General features: G+C 43.8%; 2 protein-coding genes across 6 annotated transcripts in view; one reads left to right on the top strand and one right to left on the bottom strand.

The window, feature by feature from the left end:
* Positions 1–76: 76 nt before the first annotated feature.
* Positions 77–6,842, bottom strand: CFAP68 (cilia and flagella associated protein 68). 4 transcript variants are annotated; one of them, XM_083589112.1, is made up of 5 exons: positions 4,339–4,575; positions 3,852–3,903; positions 3,287–3,514; positions 1,254–1,320; positions 77–406 (listed from the first exon to the last, which is right to left on the bottom strand). In XM_083589112.1, the coding sequence occupies exons 1-5, from the start codon at positions 4,392–4,394 to the stop codon at positions 228–230; spliced, it is 582 nt and encodes a 193-aa protein (XP_083445238.1). In that variant the 5' UTR covers positions 4,395–4,575; the 3' UTR covers positions 77–227. The 4 variants fall into 4 exon arrangements, with proteins under 4 accessions (XP_083445238.1, XP_083445235.1, XP_083445237.1 ...); XM_083589109.1 differs by lacking the exons at positions 3,852–3,903; positions 4,339–4,575 and adding an exon at positions 6,590–6,842; XM_083589111.1 differs by lacking the exons at positions 3,852–3,903; positions 4,339–4,575 and adding an exon at positions 5,876–5,956.
* LOC310750452 (alpha-1,2-mannosyltransferase ALG9-like) overlaps positions 6,714–16,725 on the top strand; it is a gene marked incomplete at its 5' end in the record, with an annotated part of 33,247 nt that continues 23,235 nt past the window's right edge. The window contains 6 exons of one of the 2 annotated variants that reach the window (XM_083588632.1): positions 6,714–6,735; positions 8,226–8,420; positions 9,260–9,416; positions 10,113–10,316; positions 11,178–11,336; positions 11,934–13,304. In XM_083588632.1, the coding sequence (XP_083444758.1) occupies positions 8,237–8,420; positions 9,260–9,416; positions 10,113–10,316; positions 11,178–11,336; positions 11,934–13,119 (1,890 nt within the window). In that variant the 3' untranslated portion in view covers positions 13,120–13,304. Of the gene's footprint in view, positions 6,736–8,225; positions 8,421–9,259; positions 9,417–10,112; positions 10,317–11,177; positions 11,337–11,933; positions 13,305–16,725 lie in introns of those variants that run through there. The other variant, XM_083588634.1, reaches the window with a different exon arrangement.

The following is a 16,725-nucleotide window of genomic DNA, read 5'->3' as shown; positions in this document are numbered from 1 at the left end:
AAGTACAGTAAAAACTGTACACACACACACACACCAAGCCACGAGAAGTAAGAAGAATCTCCTTCTCACTCTGACGCACTCTTTTATTCACAGACATGGTTTGTGAGTTGCTGCATGGCAGCCTAGCTTTTAAGTGGGTGGGGAAGAGAGGGGGCAACTGGGTCACACAGGCAGGGCCTCTCAAGCAACCCAGGCTGTCCTGAAGCAGAAGAAGCCCTACTCTAGTCCTACTGCTTTAGCGGAGTCCCTTGCTGTTCTTTGGGCTTCGTGTCAACCAAGCAGCAGGCTCCCTTCTTCTGTGGAGGCTCATAATCTATCATGTAGCATGACCGGGCAGTTGGCTTGATTGGAGGAGGCTCCAGCTCTGGCTGGTGTCCAGGGAACCAGTGAACATCTCGCATAACTCCTAAGAGCAGAGAGAGGACAAGGCTGAGGAGCTCAAAAGAAGGCAGGGCAGTTGCAAGCCAGTAAAGCGGAATGAACACATTGCACTGAACAAACTCGACAGCAGCCAAAGGCAGTCTTAGCTTCTGCCAATCTAAAAGGGAGCTGAATACCTGAGAAGGCACGTTAGGAAAGTCATATGGGACATGCTGCTTTATCACAAGTGCAGTACCGGAGATTCTGCACCTGAATCCACCCATTTCTATGGGTGCAGTTTCCAATTTGCATACCAGCAAATTTCAGCATATGCAATCATGTATATATCCCAAATTTGCATTCTTGCACTATCAGGGTGCAAGTCTTTGTTGCTTTCTAAATCATGAACTAACTCTACCTTTTTATGTTGCTGTTACTTGCCCTGGGGACATTATGGTGAAAGAATGGGTAAGAAATCTTATGAATAATAATGATGATGGTGCCTGCCACTTTCTAAGTAGAAACAGTTCCCACGGATAGCTGACAACTTCAGGGGAGATGGGGGTGGCACCATTCAATTGTGCATCCAGACTGCTAGTACTTCAGGACATATTGCAATGGATTTCTTTGTGTTCCTACAGGTCCCTTGCTGTCACCTCCAGAGTCCACTGACACTTGACTCATGACATTCATTTACTTATTGTTCTTCTAAGCTGCACTTTGGCCCCTCAAGACACATTATACATTATCACTTCATTATTCCTCTTATTTGGACTGCTCTGTTGGGAATATTTGAGAATAGAGGATTCAGAACTGGGGGAAGAACTCGATCTTCCCAAAGTTCTCTTGCAGCTTTTAAATTAAGTGCCTGCATTTCAGTTTTATGTACCTACTTCTTGTACTGTGGGGCATATCCTTGGAGTAGTCCGATGTGTAGGTGGACTCAAAATAGTGAGCAAACTGAAAAGGAAAACCCAGATTGAGTGCATGTTTACAGTAACTGAGAAACCATAAGAACATTAAGAAGAGACTGGCTGCTGAATTAGACCAAATGCCCATCAAGTCCAGAATCCCAATTCCCATAGTGGCTAACCAGATATTTCTGGGAAGTCCACAAACAGGGCATGAAGGTAACAGCACTCTCTTGCTCACGTTCTGGTACTCAGGCAGAGGCATATTGCCTCTGATCCTGGAGGTAGAATATATCTAGTATGACTAGCAGCCTTAACCTCCACGAATTTGTCTAATCCTCTTTTAAATTACTCTGAGGGCTTATCCACAGTTACCTCTTCTCCACACTTTTCAGGCATGGTCCACGCTTTAAACCTCCGTGTTCAAGCACCTATTATTATTATTTTTTGCTTCGCAGCAATCTGCAGGAAACCCGATTTGCCATTTATTGTGCTTCAGCTTTTAAGAGCGGGTTTTCGCAAGTTAAAAAACATAAAAATCTCTTGAACATGGATCTATGCCTGGAAAGACCAGGCAAAAGCTAAGTGTAGATAAGGCCTAAGTTGGTGGCAATCCCAACATATTGTGGGAGTGAATTCCATAGTTTAACTGTGAAGAAGAATTTCCTTCTGTCTGCCACGAGTTTTGTAACAATCAGATTAATTGGATGACCACACTGGGTTCCAGTATCATGGGAAATAAATGCCTCTTTACCCTTTAATTCACACCACATGCAACTTCATATACTTGTATTCTGCATAATTTTGTACATCTCTATCATGCCCCCCTTTACTTGCCTTTTTTTTTCTAGACAAAAAATTATGTAGAACTTTTAAGAGGATGAGTCTTATCACCAAAGCAACACCAGTTTGGCTTGGCTTGGCTTAGCGAGGCAGAAGGGCTGGGTATAATTAGGTATTGCGTGGTGGTGGAGGGTTTGGTGGGATGAAATGGCTAATACTGCAATCCTATGCAAGTTTACTCATAAAAAGTGTTCAGTGGGACTCTTTCCCAGGGAAGTGTACATAGGATTGCAGCCAAAGAAAATAAACTGGAACTGAACAGACGGAAAGCAAGGAAGGACAACATCATAAACAGGAATGCTGCCTACTATTACATTTAAGCTTCTTCCTTGGAGCTTGGAGCAACAGACATGAACTCCTAGGTGATGCCTGATTTAGGTCAGCCAAGCTCCCCTTCAAATATAAAATACAACAGAACATTTATATCCCACCTTTCCCCCAAGGGGCCTACATGGTGCCCCCGCCTTTTAAATCCTCATCACAACACTGTGACATAGATTAGCCTGAAAGAGAATGATGAACTCCAGAGACCAGTAACCACCGTGGCCAAACAGGGAAGTAAAGCAGTTCAAGTATCTTATCTTCACACTTGCTCTTCTAAAGCTGGGCTGGAATCATTCAACAGGTTATAAGATAAATTAAACACAGAGTACTAGAGCAGGGGTCAGCAACCTAAGGCCCATGGGCCGGAAGTGGCCCGTGGAGGTCATTTGACTGGCCCACGAGCCGCCCCCGAACTGAGTTGCCTGCTCACGTGCTGCACTAAACTGGCACAGCACAGTGACTCGCTTCTGTGGTGCCGAAAATCGCGTCTGTGCAGACGCAGACGCCAAAAATCACGGAGGCGTGTGCTCATGCGGGCGTGCAATCCGGCCCAGGCAAGATAAACCTTGCTTTCCCCTGTACTAGAGCATGCGTGGAAGACCTTTGGCCGCCAGATGCTGCTGAATTGTTGTTGTTGTTGTTGTTGTTTAGTCGTTTAGTCGTGTCCGACTCTTCATGACCCCATGGACATCTCCCCTAATCCCTAACTGGATGCTGGTGTTGATGGGAATGGAAGTCCAAGAACATCCAGAGGGCCGCAGGTTAGTCGCCCCTGTGCCAGAGGGTTGAATATTTCACTTTACGTTAACAAGCTAACAAACAGGGCAATGTGAATATGGTACTCTGACCTGGGAAGGGAGAGGCTTGGGCTGCAGTATTTTCCGAATGTCATAGCGCTCTTCGTTCCAGTTCCCCAAGAGGGTTTTGTTGGTGTAGGAGTCTTCGTTGGTGGTGCACCTCCAGCCATACTGGAAGAACTTGGCAGAGCTGTTCCAATCTGTCCACACTTCTCCATGACCATTGGCGCGTAATAAACAGCCATGATGGGGGTTAAAGAAGCAAGACAGGGACATGGCCTAGGAAGAGACAGAAAAGTCAAATGAGGACAGGAAACAACTTGTATTAGGGAAGGCACAACTACACTACAAACCTATCAAGTGCCATGTCTTCTCTCAGCAAATTCTGGGAACCGTATCTGAAGATGTCCTGAGCTGCCTTCTCAGAAAACTCCTAATACCCCCTAAGGAAGTAACTATTAAAGAAGGTTAAGGCTATAATCCTAATCACACAAACTGTATGCCCCAATATAGTGGTTTACATCAGAGCAAACATGTTCAAGATGACCTTTTAACACTGCAAACCCATACACACTGACTTACTAGACAAAGTTCAGTTGAAATCAGTACAACTTACTTTTGAATAAACCTGCACAGGCACATACTCCTTGTCTGTTGTGTAGGTATGTCTCAGAAAAACAAGACAGTATTAATCACTGTTCCTAAAATTATGTTTCTCCTTTAATACTACTTTTTAATATTTATTTTATGTCACTAATATGGTACATGCTCCTCTACTACACCTCTTGCAATCTAATTATAAACTTGTGTACTCCTGAAAACCCACCTTTAGTGGGACTTACTTCCTCATCACACTTGGGATTTAACTATTTCTACATTTTAGAACATAACTTTACATTCTTTTAAAATTTGTTTTTCAGCCCTATGCTTCTCCAGTTCTTTTCCCACACCAAAATCAGTCTGATTCCCTGACACTGGACAGTGATATTAACTGCTGAAAGATCTTATTTTAACCAAAACATATGGGGATGGTTTTATCATTTCGATAGGTTAGAAGGATGGATTGTGCTGAAATTTGGAACTGGAGTTCAGTAGGGGAATACCTCTGAATCAGAAGAGGTTGTAGCTGATAAAACTGAAGAACTGAGCTGATCCACATTTTCCCACATTTTCTTGCTTATTTGTCTTGGTTTTAATTGTAATTTTGCCTCAGGATCTCAGCCAAAATGGGCAGCCTCAGTAGAGTGAAGTTCAAGGCTGTAGCTGATGTTAAAAAGTGCTGAAGTTTTTTTTGGCAGCCCTTACAAAGGAAGGTGGCAGGAGGAACTGGAGCAGGCAACCAGAAAAACTGATTGCTTTTGTTTGTGATGCAACTTCTTGATCATCAGCTAGTCCTGATGTCACTGGTTTCTGAGCATCCATGGGGTGAGAGACTTTTATCCAAAAATCAGTATGACCGGACCTTGTCATCAAGGAGGTCAAGCACTAAGATACAGCTGTATTCCTATACAGCCTCACTAGTAAGGCCCATTGAAATAAGCAGCATTTAGATCTGCGTAAACACATTCAAAAGGTTGCACTGCATAATAATATGCAGGCAGAAATACTACCAAATGTTTGAAGCAGCCACATCAATTGCATATTGATGAGATTTGAGACCTAGAATTATTTAAAAAATGATTTGTACAACTCACCGCTCGAGTTCCCTAGAACCATCTTTTTAATTAAGGGTAGTATTCAGTGGCCCCACTGAAATTAACATACATGTCTAAGTTACATCCCCTAATTTCAATGGAACTGCTCTGAATAAAACTTAGTTGAATACCACCCCAATGCTACAAGCCTTGTATCTTAATATCTTAAAATTAAATAAGCACAATATTGCCTGATATATTTAATTTCCCAGAAACATTATTAGCACAAAGGTGTGCATATGACATACTGGAACACAACCCTGCCATACACTCAGGGTGTGTACCTGAAAGCTCTCCCCTCCCTTCTGATAATGCTGGTTCTGATGGCTCAGAAACAAAATGGAAGGCAATCTGTGCATGCTTAAAGGCAGGTTTAACTCCCTTATTGCTCTTTTGAAGAAGCTTTTAGGGATGAGCAAGTTACCTGATTTGAAAACAGCCTACAGCGGGTAGCGCTGTGGTCTAAACCACTGAGCCTCTTGGGCTTGCCGATCAGAAGGTCAACGGTTCGAAACCCCACAATGGGGTGAGCTCCCGTTGCTCTGTCCCAGCTCCTGCCAACCTAGCAGTTCAAAAGCACGTCAGTACAAGTAGATAAATAGGTACCGCTGAGATGGGAAGGTAAACGGCGTTTCCGTGAGCTCTGGTTTCCGTCATGGTGTTCCGTTGTGCCAGAAGCAGTTTAGTGATGCTGGCCACATGACCCAGAAACCTGTCTACGCACAAACGCCGGCTCCCTTGGCCTGAAGCAAGATGAACGCCACAACCCCATAGTCGCCTTTGACTAGACTTAACCGTCCAGGGATCATTTAACTTTTTTTGTACAAGCCTATGCACACTTGTAAGCACCATGGAGGCTATTAGGACACACTTCTAATAAACGTGCATTGAACAGTGCTGCACACCCCTACGAGCAATGCATCATTGAGCTCAACCAAAGAATCACCTTGCTGGATCAGATGGAAGGGTCTGTCTAGTGGAAGAACTTTGGCCAGTCACTCTCAGACTAATCTTCCTAACATAGTTGCTGTGGAGACCTATGTCCCCATGTGTGATATGGACATGTGTTTTGGATATATTAAAAAGTTCCCTCATTTTGTTATTTAATTTTGCTGCTTCCGAGGCTTTCGTGTTAGCTGTGATGGCCTCAATAATATTGTCCAAAAAATGATGATGATGGCATAAATCATTGAATGTTATTTTTAATATTGCAATTGTTGTATAAAGGATTATCATGATCGGAATGTAATTGAAATTAATAAGATTTTGGAACGCAGAAATAAAGAAAATCATCAAAGCATCCATTCTAGCATGCGGGGGGCCACCTAAATTATATAATTCGGTATCTGAACGACTTGTATTAGTAATTACATTATAAATTGGTATTGTTATAATGTGGCTGTTATTGGAATGTAACTGAAAATTAATAAAAATTATTTTATAAATTGTCAAAAAAAATAAAAAACGAAGGAAGGAAGGTTAAGAACAGGAAAGGACGGTAGGCTGCATCTGAATATGGTGGCTCCATTTCAGCAGCCATCCCTACAGACTCCTTCTCTCCTCAGCTCCCTTCGCCATGTGGCCCCTCGCCTTCCGCCCCCGCTCCCCGCTCCATCCTCCCCTCGGTCTCAGAAGAACCCAACCCTTTCCCTATGCCCACCTGATAAGAAGGCGGAGTAAGGGAAAGGAAAAGCAGGAAGCCGTTTCCAAGGCAACCGCCCAAACGGCGCGCGCCGGAAGCGAAGGGCGCACGCTGGCGGAAGTGACGTAAACATACCGCGACGCAGGCTTCGGGAGGGTGAAAAGGTGTGTTTGCGGGGAGACCTAAGTGGGTCAAAAGACCCGATGAAGAAAGGAAAAGGCGTGGGGGGCGGGCAACAGTCATTTGCCTCTTTTATGCCCTCTGCGGGAGGGAGGGTCCTATGCCACGCCCCCTAGGAATCCCCTATTTCTTTGTTTACATACAGTCACATAGCTGTCAACTTTCAGATTTGAAAATAAGCGATCAGCAGCCTCGAAAATAAGGGATCAGCAGCCTCGAAAATAAGGGATCAGCAGCCTCGAAAATAAGGGATCAGCAGCCTCACCTGTCCAAGGGACAGTCTACTGGATATCTAACAATCCGGGGAAGCAGCGGGAAACGGCGCTGAAATAAGGGGATTTCCCGCAAAAAAAAAGGGAATTTTGACAGCTATGTACAGTCAGTGCTTTTTTCCTGGGGGTTCGCAGGGGCACGCATTCACCTATACATTTTGTGAATCTTTGTACTTTTGTCCGTTTACTGTTTTTATTTTCCCCGATTTGAACTATAAAGTGGTGGTTTTCTTGAGTCGAAATGAGAGTAACCCTAAACATTTTTTTTAGGGAAAAAAACACTGCATACAGTATATCCTGCCCGTCCGTGAAGGAGCTCCAAGGCGGCGTATATGTAATTCTCTCCCAGCTCAACCTCCTCCGGCTTGTTCTCTCACAACAAGCTTTCAAGGACAGGTCAGGAATGAAGGGGCTTCGGAGTCACAGCAGCGTCTGAAGGGCAGCAGAGTGGAGTGGACTAGCTGAAGAAAGGTCACCTCATGGCTTCAGGGTACTGACCCTGGATCTCTCTCTCCCCTAATCTCAGTGTGAGGTACTGAGTGACTACAGTCTCATACCAACTCACCACTGCTTCAAGGAGGGGGGATCTACTCACCTGTATATCCAACCTTTAGAGAGCCAGGAGGACTCGCTTTTCTAAATTTACTAATTTTTAAATGCTCAATCTTTACTGTACTCTTCATTATTTGGTATTAAAAAATACTAATAATTGTATAGAATATTTGCAGTGTTGGGAGTATAAGGAATGAAGGTGTGGTAAACCATGGCATTGAATTAACATGATTAATGAAACAATATAAACCGCTTGCTGCTAGTTTGATTCACATCTTGGCTTTGTCTCCAGCTTCCTGTCACCATACACCTTTTTTCAGCATGTATTTGTGTATGTTAAAGTAAGATTAGAATACTTACTTGCTTATGAACTTGAATTTTTGACCTGCACGAAGGATTTTCTACATTGCTGTCATGGCAGCTAGGCTGGCCTGGTGGATATTATTAGCAAATGCTGCTTTTTCTGACTGGAGACAACTCTAGATGTTTTTGAAAGCAGCCTGATTCCTATATTTTTTGTTTCTAATGCCTGACATTTTATTATGTTTTTATATGTGTTGGAAGCCACCCAGAGTGGCTGGGGCAACACAGCCAGATGGACGGGATATAAATAATAATAATTATTTTTATTACATTTCACTCCACTTAAGGTTTTGCCACCATGAGGCCTCTGCATCATCAGCCCTGTCTCCTCCTAGTTGGAGAAGGAAACTTTTCCTTCTCTGCCAGTTTGTGTGAAGCAAGGAGCTGTGATGCTCACATTGTTGCTACCTGCTATGAGAGTGAAGCTACTGCAACTAGACAAGCTGTTGCCAAGTCCAACATACAATATCTGAGGGACAGAGGTAAAAGGAAGAAGAACAATCGAAAAAGAAAACTTGTTTGTTGCATAATTTCTGATGGCTGTTGTTGGAGAACTATTTTCACCAGAGCAAATTGGCTTCTTGGGACTCTGATAATAGGGTTTGCTGGGATGCCACAGGATAAATGGGGTTGCTAGGATCCTTCCTAGACATGTAAACCTTCTAAATAAGTAACTGGAGGTCCACCTGTCCTCCTCTTTATAGCAAGTTGGACTTGCCCTGCAGTAGGTGAGATGGAAGAAGCAGAATTAAGGGACATGGGAAATGAATGGTGTGCAGAAGCCACGGTTGCATTTTCACAATATTTGATTAGAGCAAGGTGAAGAAAATTGAAAATAAAAACATTATTAGAAACTGTAGGAGGGAGAGGAAAAATTGGATTGTGCTTGTGGAATTTGTTCCACTTGTTCAGTGACTTCCCAGAGCAGTTAAATGAAAACAAATCATGGCTCCACCATAGCCAAGGATCTTGTTTCAGTCTAGCTTGACTTGCTTCTTGAGTCACTTGAAGCTATTTATTGTATCTGCTGTGTACTTGTGGGCACAAAATCAGGTTTAGGTGAATTAATTTGTGGAAGACCTTGTCCTGAAGCAAGGAACTGTGATGTGGGTATTGGTTGAGGACCCTGCAAATTCAAGCCTAAAGAATATATAAATTTGCTTTCAGTTGTTACCTTTGTTGCATTGGGAATACCCTTCCAGGCAGTGTTTCATTAAGATAATGATAATAATAAAGATTCTGCCTTTTTCAAGTGCCCATTAAAGTGTGTATTGCATTATCTCCTAGTATCTTACATATCATTTTTCTTTTACCATTCCAGGTGCTAAAGTTCTCTTTTGTGTTGACTGCACAAAACTGAAGGAGCATTTTTTGCCAGCTGATTGGAAATTTGATTGCATTTATTTCAACTTCCCCCACTGTGGGAGAAAAGCTGGAGTGAAAAAGAACAGGGAGCTTCTTGCCAGGTTTTTCTTTAGGTGAGGCCAAAATGAACCATGTCAATGTACTCTTGTTACCGGGAAGGTGGTGTGTGTTAATTTCAGTTGATGTTGCTACCTTACACCAAAACCTGTCTCCTCAGTATAAAATGGCTATAAATGTGAGCCAGCTAAGTTCAGATGTTCTGGTTTTATACAGGCAGGCATATTTAGTTGATGCGCTTTCTTTTAAACACTATATACAAATAAATGCTTTGTTGCAATTGGCTGTTTTGTGCAATGAGGCAGTGTAGTAGCAGATGGTCTGTATAAGTAAGGGAAATGCACTAGGGTTTTAATGCAAGAGGTGATGGGCAGAGAACTAAAAATTCTGCGCCTTGGAGTTCCTATTCATTTTTGCAAGTTTTCCAGTACCTCCAGTTAGAGGAACTATAAAGATCCTATTTGGAGCTGATAAGGTCCAGTGAGAAAATATAAGCACTATGTGTTTTCGTCTCTTTGCAATCTTTCTTTTGCTGAAAGTTTCTTGTCATACCTGCCCAAGCACAGTAACCAATCATATAACACACTCTTTCCCCTCTCAAAGTGCAACTCTCACAATCCTTCCCCCACCCCCTAAAATATTGCTAAAAGCAACACAATCCAAGGACTTCTTGGAAACAGCTCAAGAAGGCAGCAGAGTGTTGCCTCAGGCACAAAAGAATGTTACTCATCACTCCTCTGTTCCTTTTCCAGCTGTGCAGAGGTCCTGGCAGAGAAAGGCGAAGTCCATGTGGCACTTTGCAGAGGGCAGGGTGGTACCCCTGCAGACCAGCCTGTGAGAGAATGGCATAACAGCTGGCAAGTAGTGGCTATGGCAGCGGAGGCAGGATTTATTTTGAGCGACATTCATCCATTTAACATCGGGGATGCTTGCAGATATAAATGTACAGGTTACAGGTAAGTTGCAGCACAGCACAGCAGATGGTGGCATTCCAGATGTCATTGTGGGTGTTGCCATGGTAACCAGCATATTAGCATCTGCTCTTGCTTCTGAAGCTGCCTCTGTGTTTAAGAAACAGCAAGGAAGTTTCTTTGCTGAATGTTGCAGAATAAGATTCCTGCCTCTAGCAGAAAGAGTGCTATATTTTATACCAGCCTTTCCCAGTCTGGTGCCCTCCAGATGTTTTTGACTGCTGACTCCCACCAGCCCTGACTCACTGACTTTGCTGGTTGGGGTAATGGGAGTTGAAATTAAAAATTCATGGAGGACACCAGGATGGGGAAGGCTGCATTTTAACTGTCTTTGGTTCTCAGGACTTTATCAGATTAGTTGATAGAGGGAATGGATTGGATCTCAATCTCCAGTTAAGTGCTACACAGATACTGGGGGAAAGAGTCAGTAGTTTCCCATGCCTTCCTTCCACCATTTACTTTCAGCCAGCCTGGCATTTATACCAAGGCCCTGAATCTACAGTCGTACCTCTGCTTATATCCCTCTGGATATGTAAACTTCGGGTTGTGAACGCGGCAAAGTAATATACTTCCGGCTTTTGCTGTGCATGCATGCGCAAAAGTGCTCTGCACGCCACATGCATGCGCAGAAGCGCTCAATCATGCCGTGTGCGTGCACAGAAGGGCGCCTCCGGTTACAGACTTTTCAGGATGCGGCCGGGCCTCCGGAACGGATCCCATCCGTAACCAGAGGTACCACTGTAATTGGTTTACTGTTGATCATGTAGCTCAGCATAGTTTGTTTGGTTTTATGCTTGTGCGAATAAAGAGTGTCTGTTTAACCATTCTTGGCTTGTTTGTTTGCAGGAGTCAGGATAAACCTTTTCATGTAGAAGGAGCTTTGAATCACATATTCACACAGAGTGTGCCTTTTCAGCATCCCAAGCCTATGATCTTTCAAACAGAACTGGAAGGAAAGTTGGTTTCCTTCCTTGTTCCAGAGATATTTCTAGATAAGATTAACAGGTATGTAACTGAGTTTCAGCACCCATTTGAAGTTAATAAATATACAGCATAGTCACTCAGTTGAGGACTGTGGAAAATTCAGTAGGCATCTTATTTTCTTAGCCCTGGGGTGATCTTTAGACCAGCCCTCACAAAGTTAATTTTGATACAAGTTCCATTGACTAGTATTTACTTCTGCGTAGGTATGGTTGGCGTTACAGTCTAATCTTCATCTAAAGTTTGTAATGTATAAAATATATTGTGGTTTAATGGATGTTTGCTGAATCCAAATCCTGGGGAAAGCTGCATTCAAATTCTGCTTCATGGGATCTCTTTGTAGCTTTGAGTTACTAGAGACACGATATCCTGCTGCCGTTACTGCTGGAAGGGGGCTCCAGCTGTCAAAAGACAAATAGTCCTGTCTGTCTTGGATCATCTGGAAGAAATATTTGCTGCCAGATGGTCTTCCCACCTGCAAAACTCACTAAGGATCATATAGCTCCTTTGCACATTTTGGCGCTACATGAACAGAGTGCTGTTCTTTAAAATACAAAATCCGAGCTTAATGACTTGCCTAAGAATATTGCTTTCTGTTGTTTTTTCCCTGTTTTTAAATAGGGGGTTCCTGGATACAAATTCGGAACATCCTATAAGAACAATAAACGAAAAGCTCACTGATGAGCTTGGCAAGTCTTTTCCAGTTCAGAAAGCGAGTGCTTCTCTTTCCTTGATGTTCCAAGATTGTCACAGCTCTTCTTCCACTCTGGATGCCACTTGGATGGTTCCTGCTGCCCAAAGTAACCCAAAAGCCAAGTCTGTGGTTAATAAAACTGCAGCGGATACAGAGGCCTTTGCGTTTCCTTCTGGCTTTCCTGCCTGGGATGATACAGATCTGGGTGGCAACTTGATCAGCTGGGAAAGAGATTGGATCTTTGGACATTATTGTCTCCGACCTTCCCTTCTTGTTTCCCTTCACAGAACTGTACGAGACAGAGAGCTCCCTCTGGGGACTTTCCTGGTCCTCAGTGGGCTGGCATTTAGGAAATGCAAGCTCTCGGCTCATGCTCTGCCCATTTTTCACGAGTCCGTTTTTATCTGTGTGGTTAATAAGGGCACAGAAGAAGCGTGTAGCCAGCTCCTCGCAGAAAACCTTACAAGTACTTTATGTGCTCTGCTCCAGCCTTCAGGCTTCAAGCTAGACTGTACAGCGGACAAGCCAAAGACACAGCTAAATACTTTTGCGAATCCTGAACTTCAGCTCCTTAAATCAAAGTACTTTTTCAGTGTGACCCCTGACACTTCTGACCCAGACCCAAATAAACTTTGTGTAGGGACTGTAAGTACAACGCCGTGGCAGCCTACAAGCATTGATCGAGAAATTGTTTGTGCTTCGCTGAACCTTGATCTTCTGGCCATGCATGTATGTGAAATCTTTGACTGGCGCATGCTCTGGACTTCTGACGAGCGCTTCCTAAATCAGTTTGCAGGAGGGCATTTAGGTCCGTTCAAGAGCTTTTCCCTCTACCCAGTCTCCTACGTTCATGACGTCAGCTTCTGGGTTCCAAAACCAGAAAAGTTTAACGAGTCCCAGCTCCATGCCATTGCCAGGTGTGTGTCTTCTGAATCAGTGGTGTCTATCCAACTGCTTGACAGCTTTCGGCACCCAGGCACAGGGCAAACCAGCCTCTGCTACAGGATCACTTACCAGTCTTGTGACAAAGCACTCAGTCGCCAGCAGGTGGCAACGATGCAGATGAACCTTAGGAAAGAAATACAGCGCTGTCTGCACGTGACACTTAGGTAGTTCTTTATCATTCTGTGCAGACAGGTTTTGTTGGACTTCATAATTCAAATTAACTGTGAGTGTTAACATCAGGCCAACCGTAGCAAGCCTTTTATAAAGGCTGGATGGGCTTGAAGGTGGTGCATACACCACCTTTTTCTATTTTCCTATTTAAGGCAATAAAGTCAAACACTTTATAAACCTTGTTTAACTCTTGTCACTCTCAGTGAGTTCTTTTTGGAAGAGGTTATTCATTGCAGGCCGATGTAATTGTATCTAGCTCCTGTTCAAAAGCTTATGAAGGCTGGTCAGAGAAAATAATACAAGGCAGTTTAATTGAGTCCCATCAACTTTTCTTCTGCTTATTTGGAATGGCATAAATGGAAACTCTGGAGATGTAACTGCAAGGTACATAGGGTTAAGCTATGGGGGCCGGATCCGGCCCAGTCTTCTTCTAAATCCGGCCCTCAGACAGTCTAGGAATCAGCGTGTTTTTACATGGGTAGAATGTGTCCTTTTATTTAAAATGCATCTCTGGGTTATTTGTGGGGCATAGGAATTCGTTCATTTTTATTATTTCCCCCCAAAATATAGTCCTTCCCCCCAAGGTCTGAGGGACAGTGGACCAGCCCCTTACTGAAAATGTTTGCTGACCCCTGGTTAAGCTGTTCAGTTTGCGTATCCAAAGATATAATATTTCTGAAGTGGAATTCCTGCAAAGTCTTTAGGATAAACTATGCAATTTAAAAAAGAAGTTACATTTCAGTTCTGCCACCTTGCAGACAGGCTCATGGCAATGCACACAATTCAACCATCACAACAACCTGGCTAGGCTGAGAGATGGTAACTGGCCTCAGTTCACTTAGCAAGGCTTGTGGCTGAGCCAGGGACTTTACCTTGGGCCTCCCTCATCCGAGTCCAAAGTGCTGACTGCAACATTAACAGCAGCTTCTGTACAGGAAATTCTACTACAGAAGGAGTGGGGGAACTTTTTCAGCTGAAGGGCCACTTTGCTTTCTGGACAGCCTTTCAGGGGCCACATGCTAGTGGTGTGGGGGGGGCAGATGCAAAAGTGAGTACAGTGGTACCTTGCAAGACGAATGCCTCATAAGACGAAAAACTCGCAAGACGAAAGAGTTTTTCGTTTTTTGAGTTGCTTTGCAAGACGAATTTCCCTATGGGCTTGCTTCGCAAGACGAAAATGTCTTGCAAGTTTGTTTCCTTTTTCTTAAAACCGGGTGCATTGCTTGAAGAGGTGCAGTTCCGTGCTTCGCAAGACGAAAAAACTCGCAGAACGAATTAATTTCGTCTTGCGAGGTACCACTGTATAGCAACAAAGGTGAATTTTACCTTTGTACAATCAACTCCTTTCTTCTCTCACACATGCCCTGCCCTGTCCACAATCCAGGCAAGCAAGAAGCAGGATTAGAGGTGTGTGGACTGGGGAGGGTCCCATGGGCCAGGGAGAGAGGCCTGGAGGGGCACATTTGGTCCAAAGGCCTGAGGTTTCCCAACCTTGCTGTGCAATGTCACCATGTTGACTCGGCCATGCCCACATCTTCAGGTGGTGGAATGCAAAGAGTATGAGTAACAAAATGCCAACATATTTATAATCAGGTCTGGCAATGACCTAAATCAGCAAGTGCTGTTTCTTATTTTTAGAGAGGATTGTCACAGTTGTTTCTTTGGTTAAAATAAGAGACTGTTACAGAATCCTGAGCCCTTTGAGTCTGCTAAGCTTGTGCAGGATAGCTGGAAGAAGGGAGAATGGGTCTTATGCCAGCCAAGCCTTAACTAATCCAATCAGTCTGGATGCTCACAAGCTTGGATGAGCTCAGGTCTTATTTAAAACCAATGCAGTCACTTCTCTGCTACCCTGCTTCATATTGGCACACGTGGTGCACAGTGATGTTGGTGAATTCAAGATGCACATACAGTGATATTGACTGCCAATGTTGTAATACTAAACAGATAATAAGCCCCACTGAATGCGACCAAGTAAACAGGCATAGCCTTGTTGCAAGCTTATAAAGACTCGTAAGCTCCATTACATTCAGAGGGGCTTGTGAATAAATACATAGGAACAGGGTGATGCACTTTTCAGCAAACGTGTATGAAAGATGGAGACAAATTCTATTTCCCCCCCCTTGTTCATTGGTTTGCTTCAAGTGGAGTGTGGAAAACATTTGAATGCAGTAAGAGCAAAATCATGTAATGATGGCTGGTAAGCAAGATCCAGATAAAATTTAGGCAATGCAAACCACCCTGAGTCGTGGTAATCTACTGAAAAGCAAGTCTCGTTCCAATAAATGGGTCTTGCTTGCATGTACGTAGAATCTCAGCCACAGACTCACTCTTGGCACAAAACAAATTGTAATGGGACAGTGATCCATGCGACGGTCTTCTCCAGGCTTGACTACTGTAATTCGCTCTACGTGGGGCTGCCCTTGAAGCTGTCCCAGAAACTCCAGCGGGTGCAGAATGCTGCAGCGAGGCTCCTCACGGGGTCTCTGCCATGGGAGCATATTCACCCAGTGCTTTTCAAGCTGTACTGGCTCCCGGTGGAGTACAGGATCAGATTTAAGGTGCTGCTTTTGACCTTTAAAGCCCTTCACGGCCTAGGACCCTTGTACCTATGGGACCGCCTCTCCCGGTATGCCCCACGGAGAGCCTCAAGGTCCATAAATAGCAACACCCTAGTGGTCCCGGGCCCTAAGGAAGTTAGATTGGCTTCGACCAGAGCCAGGGGCTTTTCAACTCTGGCTCCGGTCTGGTGGAACGCTTTGCCTCATGAGACCAGGGCCCTGCAGGATCTGATTTCTTTCTGCAGGGCCTGTAAGACAGAGTTGTTCCGCCTGGCCTTTGGCTTGGAGCCAGTTTGAGTCCCTCCCTCTCTTTATTTTTTCTTTTTCTTCTCCTCCTGCGATGAGGGTACATTTTAATATTTTAATGTTTCAATATTTTAATGTTGTATTTTTAATTTTGTTTTTAAATTGTAATCATTTAACTTGTTTTTATTATTGCTTGTAAGCCGCTCTGAGCCCGGCCTTGGCTGGGGAGGGTGGGGTATAAATAAAAATTATTATTATTATTATTATTAATTTAAAAAAGGTACAGGAGGGTAGGGAGGTTAGTGAGATAAGTATTAGTCCTGAACACATTTTACTCAGCAGTAAATCCTACATACTTTGGGCATTCAATTCTAGGATTTATCTGCCAGTGCTGAGTGGGGAGAGATAATTAGTGTATTTGTGCAACTGGAGCACACTGTAAAACTACCATCTTGTGCTCAAGTTGCCAGCTGTGTGCGCACATCTGCGATCTTCAATTACTTACCTGGAAGCAGTTTTTACTTCAATAAATACATACTTCTGAGTAAACATGTCCAGGAAAGCAAGGGCACCCTAAAGGTGAGGCATTTCCCTTGCAGGCATTGAGGCTGAGTACACCCCATACCTTTAAAGCACATCCAAAGCACATTTCCCTCTCAAAGAATTATGGGCACTGTAGTTTACCACTCCCTGAATTGCAATCCCCATCAATCCATAGCCAACCACAGTGTCCATAATTCTTTGAGGGTGAAGCTGTGCCTTGAATGTGCTTTAAAGGTACAGCTGTAAGCAGCCT

Source organism: Podarcis filfolensis (assembly GCF_964270895.1).
Source record: "Podarcis filfolensis genome assembly, chromosome: 15".
Taxonomy (NCBI): domain Eukaryota; kingdom Metazoa; phylum Chordata; class Lepidosauria; order Squamata; family Lacertidae; genus Podarcis; species Podarcis filfolensis.
The sequence above is the reverse complement of the archived record's forward strand: the minus strand, read 5'-3'. Positions and strand labels throughout refer to the sequence as shown.